Source organism: Balaenoptera ricei, chromosome 1, assembly GCF_028023285.1.
Source record: "Balaenoptera ricei isolate mBalRic1 chromosome 1, mBalRic1.hap2, whole genome shotgun sequence".
Lineage (NCBI taxonomy): Eukaryota > Metazoa > Chordata > Mammalia > Artiodactyla > Balaenopteridae > Balaenoptera > Balaenoptera ricei.
In genome coordinates, this window is record NC_082639.1 from 178,696,433 (window position 1) to 178,714,547 (window position 18,115).

Genomic DNA, 18,115 nt, shown 5'->3' on the forward strand with positions numbered 1-18,115 from the left:
ATTGAGTATTAAGTTTAACCGCTATGCTTATGTTCAAGGCATTAGTAACTGATTAATTTTTATTGTGAATCTTTTTCCTTCTTGCTATACGTAGTGTAGTGAAGGTAAAAGAAAATAACTTGCCAGACATTTCCTTATCTTTAGAACAATATTATTTGAATAGTATTTTATTAGTTTTAAATTCTTCTCTTTTTTATATTTCTGCCCCCAAATTTAAAATATTAGAATAGAAAATTCATTACCTTTCTGATGAGTATAGTTACTCAAAATCCAAGGCTACTTGTAAAAGATTTTTATTCCAAAGAGAAGTTCTCTTCAGATTTGAGCACTGAGGTGACACAGAAGTACATCAGAGAGAAGCCAGAAGGATGTATCAACTTTAATTTTGAGTTCTGTTTGAAACATGTGCATGCTTGCATCTGGATCATGTTGAAATTTTCCAATTGGTTTTTTAACAAAAATACAAATATATATGTATATGTATGTAACATGTATACTCACTTATTGATTTTTTTCCCCTCATTCATTCCCTTAAGGGGTCTGCAGTAGAAGTTACCACAGCAAATGATGATGGTAAACAATATAGTGATGGCAAATGGCATGAGATAATCGCAATTAGGCATCAGGATTTCGGCCAAATCACACTTGATGGGCAATATACAGGTAAGATCTTCTTTGACATATATAAAGGGCTCTACTGATGTGCTGATGTTACCGTACTCTTCTGTTGTTTATATTTGTTCATCTCTTCTTTCACCTTTATCTCCACTCAACTTCATCTAAATTGCTGTTGAGTTTGCCTTTGGGTGCTCCTAAAATGATGAAGTCTTGGCAACTATCTTCTCATCTCTGCAGGGTTTCAGTAAAGCAAAAATAAGAGTAAAGCCATCAATAGCAATTTTGTATCTTTTTCAGGTCTTTACAATTTGCAAGGGCTTTTACTTTCCTTTTACTTATGTTTTACTTATGTTCTCTCCTTATGTTCCTCTATTATGACCTCGGTTATTATATGCATTTTAGAGATGAGGAAACTAAGGCTCCAAAAGGTAAACAACTTCTTCCAATTAAGACAGTTGGTAGGCAGCGTTCTGGGACATGTATTTTTTCTTTGCAATTCTAAGTTTATTTTTCTTTCTATCCTTCCCTGTCTACCATCCCCATGTAATTGTAAAAGTTACAGTACCTATACGATGATGCAGGCTTTTATTAATTCATTCAGAAAATATGAAATTTTAATGAGCACCTACTACTGCTCTAGGAACTCTGGAAACAAGGAGGAAATTTTACACTTTAGGTGGGAGAGGAGCAGGAAACAGAATAAATAAATATTGAACAAATATCAGGTAGTGGTACATTCTGAGAATGTATAAAACAGGATAAGAGGAAAAGGTGTGTGTGTGTGTGTGTGTGTGTGTGTGTGTGTGTGTGTGTGTATTGGGGAAGGGATGTTTTGATTTTATAAAAGACTGTTAGAGAAGGCCTCTCCGATAAGGTGACATATGAGCATAGACCTAAAGGGGATAAAAGGGCAAACCAGGCAAATGTCTAGGAGAATGTTTCAAGTCAAGTGAACAGTAGGTCCCAGGGCCCTGAGGTGGGAGCATGCGATATGTGCCATGTCAAGGACCAACAAGGAAGCCAATGTGGGAAAGAGGTTGAAGGGGCTAGTGTTACAATGTGAAATCAGAGAGGCCACTGGGGCTGTATTACATAGGGCTTTGTGAGCTTTTACTTGAAAAGAGGGAAGCCATTGGAGAATTTTGAGAGAGGGGTAACATGACGTGACTTCTTTCTTTAAAAGGAACACTCTGGCTGCTCTTTTGGGGATAAGTTTTAAGGAGAACAAGGATGGAAGTGTTGACCTAAAACAAATAGATTGCCGTATGTTTTTCCAGCAAAGATGGGTTTATTTGGGATCAGTAGAAGGCTGCAATTCGGGGCCTGCAACCATGGTGAGCCACTTGTAAGTCCCTGCACAGCAACGGAAGGAGAATGCTTTTATGGAGGGCAAAAGGAAGTTGGGAGGGCTGTAGTAAACAAACAGTCCATGGCTTTTCATTGGCTGAGTGCTTGCCAGGAAAGAGGAGGAGTCTTTCTTCTTCCTGTTGGGCTCTGCTGTCACCACAGGGCATGAGAGCTCCTTCTGGTCTCCCAAATCTATTTAATTGAGGTTTCTGTTTATTAATTTTTTATATGTCCTCCTTTTGATCATGATCTTTCTCTCGGAGCATCACTGATCAAGAGTCAGCTTTTCTAGTTTCAATGGCTTTTTGTCCCTCAGTGCCAGGAAGGACCTTTCCTGTGTGTGGGGTCTCATATCAGAAGGGAATGCACAGATTGGAAACCTACTGAGGTCATATTCGAGTAACAAGGGAAGGTAGAAGGGAGAACTCTCAGACACTTTCTGTCTAAATTCCATATGTTATCAAGATCATAGACATTGGAGATCATCTGAAGCATTATGTCATTGTCAAAGGTTTGGAAATAAACTTCCTAAAGACCTGGTCCAAATATCTTCAGAAAGCTGCCTCATCAGGTGTTGTCTACTTCAGTTCTGGGAAATATTTACTTTCAGGTCACCAGACTTTTTGAGGTCCCTTCAGAATTTGGTGCTTTCTTTAGGTGTGTCACGTGAGTCCGAGAATCTATTCCTTGGTCTTTGGCGGCAGAAGGGTTGGTTAGCAATACCTGATAGGGGCCTCTCCAATAAGGTTGAAGAAAGTTCTTCTGGAGGTGTCTTTTCCAGTAGATAAAATCTTCAGGTTGCAAGGTGTGATGCTTAAGGTCTTTGTCTCCTGAGAATGCACTGTAAAAAGATTGCTCTACCAAAACATGGTTATTTTTAATAGGAGCAATTTGGCCCTTGTGTTATTGGAGTAGCTCTCCTCTTTTCAGTTGTAGGTCAAAAAAAGCAGTAACCAAGTGTGTTGGGTGTCCTGTGACTGTTTCAATGGGTGAGAATTTTTGAGTTACAAAAAGTGTGGATCTGAGATTTAGAGGGACCAATAGCAATGCTTTGGGCCAAGGTATTTGTATGACCTCTATGAATTTTGCCAGTTGAGTCTTAATAATGCCATTACTGTGATCGACTAAATCAGAGGACTGATGCCACAGACTTGTTGAAGTACCTGGCCAGTAAAACAGGTTCCTCAATCACTATGAAGTCTATCTGTATCAAAGTGTAGCCCTTGTTCTGACACCAGATGCCCTAAATATCAAACCTGGGTTTGGGCAAATTACAAGTTTTTCCTTGGCAATCTTATGTCCCTTTAAGGCTAAAAGCTTTAGAAAGTGGATGCTGTCTTCCTGTGAGTAGGCTTTAGAAGATCAAAGAAGCAAATCATTCACATATGCAACAAAGTAGACCTGTAGGGAACTTTATATCATCCAGGTCAACCTTCAGGATTTACAAGAAATAAGAAGGACTCTCAGTAAAACCCTGAGCATTACTGTCCAGGTGAATTGTTTTTCTTCCCAAGTAGAGGTAAAAAGGTGTTGGCTAGCTTCATCAAGTGGAATACTAAAGAATGCACTGCATAAATAAATTACAGTAAAGAATTTGCTTCCAGTGGGAATGGATGTTAGAAAGTCTGAGGATTAGGAACAACAGGGTGTCTAGGGATAACAATGTTGCTTATTGCTCAGAGGTCCTGGACAAATCTCTACACTCAGCCCTTAGGTTTTCTCACAGGTAAAATAGCATCCTTACAGGAATTAGTACAGGCATAATGAGGTTCTGAGCCTTATAATCTTCTATTATAGGCTTTATGCCTTGAAGGGTTTCTTTACTTATAGGGTATTGATTAATTCTGGGAAGAGGTTTTGAGGGATATATTTGAATCTTGATGGGAAGGGGTGCTCTTTGAAGTTTGCCAATATCAGTTGGAGATTTTGCCTATAAAGATGGTGGTGGCTGATTCAATAGGGACAAATGATCAGTGTTTCCAAAATCCACTCTAGAACTGTCAGAGACAGAACAAATAAAAGAGTCAAAGGGGTCATTTAATTTACCTGGTTGGTGATGTTGATGGCTACTGTCAAATTCTAGAATTATTTCCCACTTTTGGAAGAAAGAATTTCCAGCATGATACTTCTCCAAAAAGTCTCAGCCTAATAAATGGGTAGGGGCAGAGGAACTAAGGAGAAAAATACATGTGTCTCTCAAAGGGCCTAAAGGAAAGGGAATAGGTTCAGAGACAAGAACCTCTTGAGATTCGTTAGAGATCCCCACTATTTGAACTGTGTTAGTACTTGGAGGCAGAGGCTGCTTTTTAGTAATGGGATGGAGCACTGAGTGTGTGACTCTGGTGTCCATTAGGACTGGAAGAGTTTCAACCCCAATCTTGAGAAACATTTCTTTAAGCTGATTAAGATGGAGAACTGGGAAGAGCCCCTATAGTTCCTCAGAGCCTGTCATTGAGTAGTTGGAAGATGTTGGAAAGGTTAGTCAGAGGGCTGAAGACACTGAAAGCACTTAAATTTGTAACAGTCTCTTTTCCAATATCCTGGCTATTTTCAATAATACCAGAAACTAGGAGGATTTTAGTTTCATTTAGGAGCCTTCATTTGCTGTAGATGAAGTTTAAGAATATAGGCAGTCTTCCTTTTAGGTGATTCAGCTATAGTGTGAGAGAGCAGTTTTGCCAGATTAATCAAAACTAGATGGGACATAGTTTTCCATTCCATCCTGGTCCTTTTTATTAGAAAGGAAAGATCCCAGTTTGGCCCATTAATAAACATGGAATTAAAAGCTACCCAGGTGGAATCAACATCTGGAGGAAGACCAAAATTTTGCATAAAAATAATCTGAATTCAATTGTAATCATAATGAACAGGTTCATCAGATTTTTGTGTGCAAGGCTGAATTTTGTTCCAGTTGACAGTCTTTGGAAAAACCCTAGGAATTGCTCAATGAAGTCACCTAGTGATTGCTCAAGCCTGATCATATAATAAGTTAGAGGGCTGATCTCCTGGTTGTTATCCTAGAGACCTTTCAGGATTTTCCCAATTAGCAGTTCTGATCCAATGCTGGGTCTGGCCATCACCAACAAACATATGAATTAGCTAAGGTAAGTCAGAGAAACCAAGTTGATAAGTTTGAATGACTACATTAAATTCCTCAGCAAATCTGTGACAATATTCAGTTACTTTGGGTATATCTTTGACTGTGGATTGCAGTTCAGCTTTAGTCCAGGGAATATAAGAGATTAAGGGTTTAGCTTCTGGAACCTCAGAAGGCTTAATTTTAAAGGGACAGGTTCTGATAAGTTCAGAGGAAAAGGGAGTGGGGAGAGTTTCAGAGAAAAGGGGAAGTTTGGTGAGAGAATTATTAAGGGGGGGAACTGAGGGTCTAGAGGAGGCATAGGCAGTAGAGAAGGAAAGGAGAAAGATGGTTCCAGATGAGTCTGGCCATGAGGAGCTGAGGAAGAGAGACAAGATGGTACCAGAGGTCAAGCCTGAGACAGAGAAGCCAAGGAAGAAAAGCCTGAGGCGTGGAGAACCACTTTGTCTTTCTTTATCCACATATTTGACTTAGTTAATCTTAAAATCTCATTTTACTGAGAGGCAATTTTAGGCTCCTGATTACATTTAGAAACCTCAACATGCCAATCAAAATAGGCATACTCTTCAGTTCTGGGAATTTCTGAGCTATTGTAGTCCAATTAACTTTGAGGATTCCAAAAATTCCCCATAATGGCCATTGCTATTCTAAATTGCCTTAGGTCAGTTTGGTCCATTTAGTTGGAAATGCACATGAGGAAAGACCACACTTTTTAAACATAAAATTGTCCAGAGTCCCTGTCGGCAGGGGCTCCCTCAAAATATGTAGATAACTGAGATCTCGTTACTCAGAGGTTTGTCTCCAGAGTGGAAGAATAATTTTTAAACAGCTCACAGTTCAAATCAGACTGCTCGCAACTCAAACAGCATGCAAATTAATACCAGCCAATTCTAGGGAAACAATTTGGTCCTGTAGAAACCAGGCCCAAGTTTCAGTCATTTCCAAAGAACAACCCTAATTCCAAAGGAATGGGCTGAAGGCTGAAAAACCAGCACAGTTTCAGTGAAGCAGCCTCATTCCTGAAGGAATGGGCTGATGACTTCTCAGCCAGTCTTGGTTGAAACAGTCTGATCTCAAAATTAGACTGAAGTTCCAAATAAGTACTCAGGTACAGAACAAGGCCTTAACCAGACAAAACCTTTAAGTACAACTTGCATAAAGCCTGGAGAGCTTCAAATGCAAAGAGGGTGTGAGCTCAGATCCAGGAGAAAGATTTACCTTCAAACTCCAGGGTTGGTAAGAGCAGTGAGCACAGTGGGTAAGCAGTGAGCACAGTGGGCTTCTTTGTGGGTTCCACACCTGTTTGTTCACCAGAACTGGAGCCTTCAGGGGTTTTCTCTGGTCCCCATAGGGTCCACCAAAATGTTGACCTAAAATAAATAGACTGTCAGATATTTCTCCAACAAAGATGGGTTTATTGGGGATCAGCAGAGAATCACAATTCAGGGTCTACAACCATGGCAAGCCAAGTGCAAGTCCCGCATGGCAAGGGAAGGAGAACACTTTTACAGAGGGTGAACAGGAAGCTGGGAGGACTATAGTAAACAAAGTGTTCATGATTTTTCATTGGCTGAGTCCTTGCCAGGAAAGAAAAGTCTTTCTTCTTCCTGTTGGCTTTGCCTTCATTACAAGGTGTGAGAGCTCTACCTTCTGGTCTTCTGACTCTATTTAATTGAGGTTTCTGCTTATTAATTCATTACAGAAGCATGGAGACCAGCGAATAAGCTTCTGCAATAATTCTAAAATAATCCAGACAAGAAATGATCATTTCTTGAACCAGGGAAGGAATTGTGGATATAATGAGAAATCTGTATGTATTGTAAATGTTAAAGAATTTGATTGAGGTAGAGCAGGGGTTGACAAAGTACCACCTGTGGGCCAAATCCAGCCCATGCCTGTTTTTATAAAGTTTTATTGGCGACAACTGCACCCATTGGTTAGGTATTGTCTATGGCTGCTGAGGCTGTATGGTCTACAAAGAGGAAAATACATACTACCTTGCTCTTTACAGAAGAGTTTTGCTAACCCCTAATGTAGAGCGTGACTGCAATGTTTGGGGCCTTTAGACTGTAACTACCATAACTAAGGTGGGCAAGCTAGTGGGAGAAGCAGATTCAGAGAGAGATGTTCAGATTTCAGTTTGAACATGTTAAGTCTTAGGTACCTATGAGGCATCCAAGTGGAAATATCAAGCAGATTCCTGGATCTGAGTTCAGGGAAGAGTTCCAGACTAGAGATAAAAAATTGAGAGTTGTCAGCTAAAGATAGTATTTAAAACCAAGGTCCCAGATATAAGTAGGGTTAATTAGAGTTGTTTGGGCTCTGAAAAAAAAAATCCCCTTTCTCCCCAAAAATGATGGAGTAAGATAGACATTTTAACAGATTTGCATTGTTATGCAACACAGTCAAGGACCCAGGCCCCTTCTGATCTTTGGCCCTGGGAGTTAGCACAGGTACCCGGCTCTCTCTTCATCCTTCTAGAGGGGATTAGGGTATCTGTGTAGGTGGAGAAAGAGGTCTGAGAACGGAGGAAGTCTGGGTCATTCCAGCATCAAGATGTTAGGGTGATGAGGAAGAACCAGTGAAGAAAAGTAACCGATATGTAGAGAACCAAGAAAGAGTGGTGTCCAGAAGCCCAGGGAAGGGTTTAGTCATTCGTTAAATTAGTAGAAATAGATTATCCTGCTGAAGTTGGAATTCTCATCTCCTTTTCCATCCATAGGGTCCTCGACCACCCTGAATGGTAGTACTGTTATTGGAGAGAACACAGGAGTGTTTGTGGGAGGGCTGCCACAGGGTTATACCATCCTCAGGAAGGATTCTGGTGAGTTTGGGAAAGGTATAGAATTTATATGTTATCCTCACATTTTAGAATCAAGTTGCATTATTTTAAAGTATGGGTAATAGTATTATTTTCTATCTCATGCTGTATTTCCTACATCAGTATGTCAAAAATTTCCTTTAGGTCTCTTCTTTTCTAAAGGAACCATGTACTACTTGCATTTCAGTTCTTAGTACCCAGTTCTTGATATGTAAAAGGAGATCATTAAACTTTTGCTGAAATGAATTATACTAATTTCAGTCAAAGCTATGTTATTTAGGGATCAAAAGCTTTCAATGAATTTTTTGAGAAGGATATGTTTAAATCCTCAAGACTGGTTATAGTTACCTCCTTAGAAATACCTGTAGAGAAGAGAGGGCTTTCATTTGGCTACTGTAGGCTGGTGGAGAAGTCTCTTGAAAACATTCACACACACACACACACACACAGATCGAAAGAAAGAGGGAAGAGAGTCTTTGTCCTATTTCTTTGCCCACCAAGCACAATTCTTGTCTCTGGTATATCCAGGCATCAGGAGGAGAGCATACCCCAATACCAAGTATCCCTCCTGTAGATGACATCTGTCCATTATAAATAAATAATTTGACATTGCACATATAAATTGACCTTGTAAAACTTTGATTGCTGGTGAATACCTTCCCTACGATCGGGTCATGAACTCAAAAGCTGAGAACTAAGCTTTCCACTGACCTGTAAGGACACTGCCATATGAAATGCAACCTCAGCTTCAGGTGCCTTCTCGCCCTGTCTGCTTTCTTTTTTTTTTTGCTCTCTAATTCTCTCATTTGCTCACTTTCTCTCTTTCCCAACCTCTTATGACCACCCTACTTACTGTATTCATAAGCCCCACACCTACCTGGTCTGGGGAGTTGAAAAATTAAGTTTAACATTACATTAACTCCTAAAAATGAAATGAAATTATTGCTTTACTTGTGTAACAGACTAGCTCAAAATGACGAGGGAACTAAACTATAAACTGCAGATTTAATAGATAGACTTCCTTTAAATCTTACTTTTAAAATGTGTTATTGCACATTTATTTTTAAGACCAGTGGCAGATGAGATCCCCTTGTTAGTTCAAGAGTCAATAGTCTTGCTATTACTATAAAACCAAGGTTTTTGTGCAAACATCTGTTTCTGCAGATAAGCTGAGTCTGAACCAGAGTGGAACATTACAATTGTTACCACCTACCCTAGCTGATGGTGTGGTGTTTATATGAGTTATTAAGAAGTTTGGGGACTTCCCTGGCAGTCCAGTGGTTAAGACTTCGCCTTCCAATGCAGGGGGTGCTGGTTCAATCCCTGGTCGGGGAGCTAATATCCCACATGCCTCGTAGCCAAAAAAACCAAAACATAAAATGGAAGCAGTATTGTAACACACTCAATAAAGACTTTAAAATTGGTCCACATCAAAAAAAAAATCTTAAAAGAAGAAATTTTTTAAAAACTTTGTAGTAAGTAGGTAGTGAGAGCTATTGCCTATTTCTTTGACTTTAATGGCACATCAAATTCATTGCTTGAAAAGAATTTCTCAGAATACATATTTCTTGATATCTCTCAACCCCTGCAGACATAATCCGAAAGGGTTTTGTGGGCTGTCTCAAGGATGTGTATTTTATGAAGAATTATAATCCCTCTGCTGCTTGGGGGCGTCTGGTTTGGCAGAGTTCTGAAGAGCAAGTCAACGTGTATAACAACTGGGAGGGATGCCCCACTTCATTACAAGAGGGAGCTCAGTTCCTAGGGGCAGGTAAGGTTCTAGAATAGACACTGGTCATTGCTTAGCTTGTATGTTCTATCTTTGGTGTAATTTAATCTCTCCTGATACAATTATTTTGACCTCATATGAACCTGCTATCTCAGAAATACCTAGTTACGCCATGATGCCCATACATATGTTCTCAACGTCTGAATATATAATATAAATAGTAAGACTCATAAATACATATTCATGTGTAAGATCTCTGGCATTTGGGGTTTACCTATGGTAGTGCCACTAATGTCCATTTGTAAGTCCACTTTTTTTACTTAGAATATAGTTTTACTCAGATGTTTCAAAGGAGTTTTGTTTTGTCAGGCTAATCCACACAATATCTGTTTTATCCCATGATATAGACTGACAGTATTCCTAAGAGTAAAATTTCAGCTGTGTGATGGGGTAGGTAGGGCCTTAAGGGAGAGCTAGAGAATATAACCACCATCACTGCCATTGCTCCAAAGGCTGTGGCAAAGGTGAGGTGCAGTGTCCCCGGCATACGCGCCACCTACAGTCTCTGTTTAGCAGCCACCCAGGGTAAGGAGTGGCAGAGAATATGGTGACTTGGCCACCATGGCTTATTTTTGGAATAAAAGCCCACTATTGCCTGCTACATTTATAACTAAGTTGGTTAGATATTAAGTTCATTAAACTACCTTCAGAACAGAAAGCTAAATAATATTATACTCTGTGCACTTTTTCGTTGCTTTTTCTCATCACTGTCATTATCCGGAGTTGCAACTACTTATTGTTAATACTTAGATAAACTAGTAATAGTCTTAATTGTATCCATGACTTAGTAACTTGCTTCCTCTTAAAAGGTATGTCAAGTTCATTCTGCCACTTCTGTACATTACGAGGTGAATTTCTTAACATTGATCTGCATCTTCTTTTGTGAGAGATTTATTCAACGACAGAGTATGTCCTAAGGGTGTCTTATGACACCCTTACGATGCTAATAATATTGCTTTGCGCATGCTAATTTGTACATGTTTTTTTCTCTAAAGGGTTCCTGGAACTTTATCCATATTTGTTTCATGGTGGAATGGACTTTGAAATTTCCTTTAAGTTCAGAACTGACCAATTGAATGGATTGCTTCTTTTCATTTACAACAAAGATGGACCTGATTTTCTTGCTGTATGTTAATTAATTTACTTAAAAATGTTAGATCCAACTTTAAAATCAATAAACCATGTGTTTACATTATACCTAATTAGGGTTTCTTTCCAAATTCACTTTTGCTTTTATTTTTACCCCCATGTCATTTTCACTTTTGGAATCCTATGAAACATTTTGTATTTTAGGACCATGATGATTTTTTAAATGACCATTATACTTTGAAAATTATAATTTTAACCATACAGGCTAAATATTAGGAATTGAGGAAATGAAATTTACCTTCCCAATATATGAAAAATCTTCCTTTATTATCTTTTATATAATAGTGTTGAAAAAATATATATTATATATTTAATATTTCACACACACATATAAAATAAAATATAATAGTACAATGAACACTCATGAACCTACCACCCAACCCAAGAACTAAAATATTATCAAATTTTTGCATCTACCTCTAGGCCATCTCTTAGCCCATTTCCCTGTCTCCCTCTAGAGGTAATATGTAATCATAATTTTGTGTTTATTATCTCCTTGCATTTTTATAGTTTGAACATCATGAGTGAATGCCTAAAAATCTTTATTTTAGAAATTTGTAAACGTTTCTATCTTTAGGCAATTGCTTTAGCCCTTGACATTGTTTCTGAGTTATTCATGTTCTCCATGTATTTTTCATGGCTGGGTAATAATATATCTCTTCTCATTTCAATGAAGTAGTGGTCGTTCCCATGTTTTTGGCATGGTGAATAAGGCTACTCTGAACATTTTTATAGGATGTACTTCTTATGACCAGAAGGGTGAACTTTTAGTGTAAGATATTAGTAGAAAGAATATGGGCTTTTGGCATCAGACAGACAAGAGAAAAATGATTATTTTTCCATATCACTCAAAATCCTCCAAAATTTTGCTTCTACATACCTGGCAGAACTCTTTCTTTCTCTTTCCCCCATATGTATCCTTTTATCTAATTTCATACCTTTTTCTAAACCTAATGTGCTCGTACATGTCCCCATGCCATTGAACATGTAAATCTTCCTGCTGGAGATTCTCCATGAATCTTACATATTTCCAAAAACCTTACTTCAAACCTTTCCCAATTCCTAGGGAACAAAAGGTGTATCTTCTCTCCGATCTCTTTGTACCCCATCTGCATCTTGTTTATAATATTACCGCACATGTTTGCCTCTGCTATTAAGACAGTGCAATTCTTGGGAACAATTTCTCTTGTAGTAGCAGGTTTACAGAACATAGTAGGGGAATCAATATTTATTGAATGAAAGGATAAAAAAATGAATGACTGTTTACCCAATGTACTTCACAAAGTTGATTTTTACATAGAAAAGCATAATTTTCTATATAGCATTATTTAATTTGTTTCATTGACATGATCTCAAATTTTTAAGTACCTTATGGTCAGTAATTTGACTTCTAACAAAATAAAAACATAGTAGGTAAAATAATTATTGAGTAAAATTTTGAAGAAAAACATATGGAGGCATTTCCTTTGCCATGAAAATGTGGGTAAAATATGTTCGTATTAGAAAATGGCACTTTAATCTAAAAGAATAGACATAGAAGCAATTAGGTTAGTTAGAGATTTAGAATAGTAACACTGAAATATTGAATCAAAATACATTTTACAAATTTGAAATTGAGTTCACCAGCCAGTTAAAATAAGCTTAATCAGGCTTGACATTTCATTTTCTTATTGCCTTGTCATATTTTTCCCTGAAATTAAATTGATATATGAAGTAGTATTTTCTCATTTTCTAAAGATTCAAATAAAAATAGAGTCATAGTTTAAACTGTTCTCTTCAGTTATTCAGTCACTTATGCTAGGGTTTAATCTTCTACCTATGCTGCATCAAAAAGAAAAAAAATGGTTTTGCCTATGTAATATTGCATTACATCGTATCATCATTACTGGGTATAAATTTGTTTGACTCATTATAACATCCGTCATGTCAATTATAAGCTTGCAAAGTACTTCATTATGTGTTACTCTAGTTCTGCTTAGAATAAAGTGGGACATTTTTATAGAGTGCTTTCAGGGAAATTTCTTGCTTCTCTTCAAAAAGTTGACCTTCTGTTCTCTTCCAAACTGCCATTCTGCAGTCCTTTTATATACCTATTTTCTTTTTAATATGAAATACAGATGGAACTGAAGAGTGGAATATTGAGCTTCCGGTTAAATACTAGTCTTACCTTTACACAAGTGGATCTCTGGCTGGGGCTGTCCTATTGTGACGGAAAGTGGAATAAAGTGATCATTAAAAAGAAAGGCTCCGTCCTATCAACAAGCATGAATGAACTGATGGAGCACGTGTCAGAGTCCAGAGCTCAGCCACTGATGGTGAATTCCCCCATCTATGTGGGAGGAACCCCACGGGAGCTTCACGACTCTTATAAACACCTGAAGCTGGAACAAGGTAAACTCCATTGGGAGGAATTCCCAAGTTAGTACAGCCCTGGTCCTACCAGGTCTTGGTGGTTCTGTGTTTCAAGACAAAGCAGTCGAATCAGGCTGAAAGCAATAACTACTCACCCCTTTTCTGGAAGAATTTTAAGCTCTAAAAAAAAAAATCACAAAGCACTTCTTCAAATAGTTTTGTATGTTGCCCTTAAGGGTGTGCTCTCATATGTATTTACAATCAATATATTTATTCTAACATATCTTCATCAAATATAATTGTAATTTATATATATGTTTGTACACATGTGTATATATATATAAATTACAATTATATATTATATAATTATTATATATATTATATATATTTCCTCGTATGTTTTTCTTGAACACACGTGGTTCTGGTTCTTTCAAATACTGACCATTATCTGTATTTACAGATTAAAAAATAAATTAGGTTGGTGTGTACAGCCAAGAAAAATGGCCTTAAATTCCCTGGGTTTTTTCTGACTTAAATGCTGTTTGTCTCCATGCATTTCGATGGAGCTCTCATGCAGCAAAGCACATGAAAGTGTGGGTTTTCTTGAATTTCAAGCACACTTGTGAAAAGTCTGTGTGTCATTTATTATGCGTAACCATCGAGGAAAGGAAAAGTACGTGAATGTGTGACTTACAACTAAAGCAAGCCTTTAACTCATGTAAGGAGTTTGGACGTAATCAGAGAAATTATTGATTAAAAAAGGCTAACAGTGGGTTCATACTGTGTGACAGGCATGGTTCTGAGAGCCTAATGTGAGAATAAGTGAGTCAGTTCTTCATAACAAGCCCACGAGACAGGTATTATTATCTGTATCCCCACTTTACAGATGGGGAAACTTGGGGGCAGGGAGGAAAGTAACTTGCCCAAGGTCAATGCCTACTAAGTAGATGGCAAGCCTACCCATCTCGGGCAGCCTGGTGTCAAAGCCCACTCTCCTTATTATAGTCAAGTGCTCCCTTTCATGGGCATTGGCCGATGTTCCTTTCTATCAAGTGGGGAAAGTACAGAGACTTCCAGCTTGCCACCAAACATGTTCCTGTGTAGAAAATGTTCTCTCCATATTTCAAAATCTGTGCACCCTGAATGGTTAAAATTTCCAGGAAGCAGTCTTTGCCTATTTGGTAAGTACATAAAGATTTAAATGCCTTTGAATAGAAAATATATGGCAAGCTCTAAGGAGACGTTTAGAAGGGTACTAGTAGGAGTTAATGAATATCTGGGGCGGAAGACAGTAATGACATTTTCAAGGCACTTAAGATGTAACAGCAGCTAAAAATATTACATTCATATAAGGGCTTCTTCTGGTTTTCAGGCTTCTGAGGTTACAAAGAGCTTGAAAACTCTTTATAGGAGCAAAATTACTTGATTCTGTTTACATCTAGGAAAACTCCCCTGTATATTGGGCATTTTACTCTCAAAGTACACCAAAACCCATTGTTATGGTGGTCCTAGAGACATGGCTAAAATTGGAATTATAAGATGATAATGATGGAAGTTTAAAACATCAACATAGACCTAAGGGGAACAACTTAATCTACACTGTGACTAAGCCTGTGATACTGAAAGATATTTTATTTATGGATAATACTAAATTTTTATCATTGCAATATCATCCATATCAGTGGTTCTCAAACCACTTATAAACTATTGAAGTATAGTAGCTGGAACATAGTAAGAATGCAATAAAATTAACTATTATTATTATTACTATTCAGGATCCATTGGAATTGCATGGAAAGGTTATTTAAAATGCAGATTTTATGCCTTTATCCTCTAAGATTCTGACTCAGATGTTTTGAATAGTAAGAGTTATATAAATAACTGCATGTTTTATACAGTGAACAGGAGAATATTCACAATATAGAGGTGCTGCATGCACGTAGTAAATTGCAATTAAAACTAATCATGTTCACTTACCTGTATTTTTTTTCAATCCACTATCAGTAGTGATAAAAACCTTTCTACACTTCTCCATTAGCATCCTTTTTCAAAGACTCTATTTTGTGGTCCTACTAGAGCTATTTTTTATATCCATTAATGTTGTAATCTTCCTTTAAATCCAATGCAAATGAATTTTCCTCTGTGTTTTGGAGATGCTGGGCAACATAATTTGCTGAAGAGGTACCACCTCAGATCATGGGCATTTATCTAGGACTAACACTTGGGGCCAGCACTCACCTCTGGGTTGGGAGTGAGCAGGCCATGGCATATGGTCTCCCAGGTTATGGTCTGTCCAAAGCCCTGAGCAGAGAGGTCAGGAGTGGGGCTGAGAGTCAGCCATCCTGTGAGCCCAAGTGTCCCATCGTTGGACCGCTTCCCCCAGAAGGGCTACTGTCTCTCTGATCTGTCAACCCAGGGCTCTAGACCACCTTCCAGTTACTTAGAGACCTGGGGGTAGGATAGGTGTGGGGAGTCGCTTATGATTTTCCCAAAGGCAGGGAAGCAAGAAAAGGAGGCATCCCTAGTCTTCCCATAGACAGGCCCTCTCCCCTGTTTTAATCCTCGCATCGCATTCATATTTTAGAGGTCATTGGGGAGTATTTCCGGTGGGAGGGTTTCTGACGGTGCAGAATTGGAAGAATGGCACAAACTTTGACCAAACCCTCTGACTGCCCTGAGGGTAGTACTGTGAGGACCCCACACTAGAGCCCAGGCATCTGCACCCCCAAAGGCCTGAGGCCAGAGTCCCATTTCCTAAGGAGGATTCCTACTTAGAAACCTCACCCTGTAACTTTCTGGACCTTTATTTCTTTATCTCCAGAGTGAAGGAAGCCTACCTCTGTGGCCTTTCCCAAATTTAAAATTGCATCTTGTGTATTAATGTTTAAGACATTTCTTAAAAAAAATTTTTTTAACATGTTTACTTGTAATAAAGTATGCCTAACGTACGATTTACCATCCTAACCATTTTTAAGTGTACGGTTCAGGCATTTGGTGCATTCACGTTTTTGAGCAACCATTGCCACCATAGATCTCTAGAACTCTTTTCATCCTACGAACCTGAAATTCTGTTCCTCTTGAGCAATAACGGGACATTTCTTATAAGGGCACACTGATGTTTGCCAAAGCTATCTTTCCACTGTTCACATTTTATTGATAGGGAAACTCGAGGACAGAGAAGTTAGGTGACTCAGCTCTGGGCCATCAGAAAATTACTACTGGTAAAGAAATTAGCACCTGAATTTTCAAGCAGATGCTTTTGTATTGAGCTTCACTGCTTTCAATTCAATTCACCCAACTTACTGAGTATCTACTGTGTGTTGAAGATAGACTAGCAGTATTGATCAGTCAGGCCTAAAGGAACGTGAATAATAGCAAAGGCGTTTAAAAGGAAATAGGCTGCAACTTAAAGTGTTAGAAGACAGAATAACACACCATATAAATGCTGAAGAGAACAATATGGTCATTGTTACCATTAACTTATTTTACTGTTCAGCATTGCATTATGTTTTATTTCCATTTCCTGCCGATGTGCTTTCATCTTGAAAAGAACTAATCGTGTGTTTGGGGCCTTTCAGACTTGACAGTGTTTTGTTCAAGAAAGAGAGTGTGTGCTCCAGCGATCTCAAACACAGTCTGTTTGTCCTTTCTTTGACAATTGTGGGCAGTTTTCTGAGCAGAGTACTGCCAAACCTCACAGAACTGATCTCTGTTTACACAAAATAGCAAGTTATTCAAAGCCACTGCTGTTCCCCGGCTGACAGGATGCCCTATGGTTCTCTAAAAAAAAAGAGCAGTGCACACTTCAAACCCACCTCCTCCACATTCTCTGTTAAACTTCCCAGAACTGAATGCCCCGTGGTCATTCTAAAGTTGACTGAGTAGAATACACATTCCAGGAAACCTCCCCTGTTGCTGTTGCCAGAGCTGAATTTGGTCCCTGTCATGAGAACATGAACCTAAAACTGGTGATCAGTTTGCACAGTTGAGATTATGGAACTCAGTGAAAATGGTAGAGCACAGTGGTAGATCCTCTGTTCCCTGATTTAACTGGGATTCATTCTCTGTCTATGAAATGATCGTTATGGAATTCATAGCAGTATCTCAGGATTTTAGTATATTTTGAGACTATATTCTTCCCCCTACTATTCATAGGAACCTCAAAATGTATTTTTTCCCCAATGAGCTTCTTGAATAATCATGCTCATTAAAATACTATTTTTTGGCACTTAGACACTGACTTATACAGGTAACTTAATTTTCCAGGATTGAGGGACGTGTGGATACCCCCTCACGATAATGCGTACTTGCCTAAATTTTATTTCATGGGAATAAACATAAAAATGTGTTCCGAAAGAGATATAATACATACTTTTCCGTTGAATCTAATTCAGTCGAATTACAATTATCAGCTTATATATTTTTTCAAAATAACATAAATATAACTATTTCCTGCAACATCTTAGCCTGAAAAACATGCAGGGGGAGGCATAAAGGATCTCCTAAACGAGATTCGGAAGTTTAAAAATTGTGTTTAAATCCCCCCCTTGCACAATTTCATCAAAACGTAGTAGTAAAGGGGGCAAAAATGATTGGTAATTAATGACTCAAGCCCTTTATGTGATATTCATCCCTTACTATTTGCTAGGTTTCGGTGGTTGCATGAAAGATGTGAAATTCTCACAGGGTGCTGCCGTTAACTTGGCATCTGTGTCCAGCGGTGCTATCGGAGTCAATCTGGATGGGTGCCTGTCAACTGACAGTGCTGTTAACTGCAGGGGAAATGACTCCATCCTGGTTTATCGGGGAAAAGAGCAGAGTGTTTACGAGAGTGGTCTCCAGCCTTTCACAGGTAATGTGGAAATGCTCTAAATTCAATGTTCCGTGTCTCCTCCTCATCTCCTCTTCCCTCCCTGCCAGCCCAACACTAGTCTACATGAGT

General features: G+C 38.5%; 1 protein-coding gene across 1 annotated transcript in view; it reads left to right on the plus strand.

Annotated features, from left to right (window-relative positions):
• The window catches only part of USH2A (usherin), a 775,536-nt gene that overhangs the window by 310,004 nt on the left and 447,417 nt on the right, over positions 1-18,115 (plus strand). Inside the window, exons 22-27 of the mRNA XM_059905730.1 lie at positions 537-663; positions 7,785-7,886; positions 9,475-9,654; positions 10,668-10,798; positions 12,939-13,212; positions 17,822-18,025. Of these exons, the coding sequence (XP_059761713.1) occupies positions 537-663; positions 7,785-7,886; positions 9,475-9,654; positions 10,668-10,798; positions 12,939-13,212; positions 17,822-18,025 (1,018 nt within the window). The remainder of the gene's footprint in view (positions 1-536; positions 664-7,784; positions 7,887-9,474; positions 9,655-10,667; positions 10,799-12,938; positions 13,213-17,821; positions 18,026-18,115) is intronic.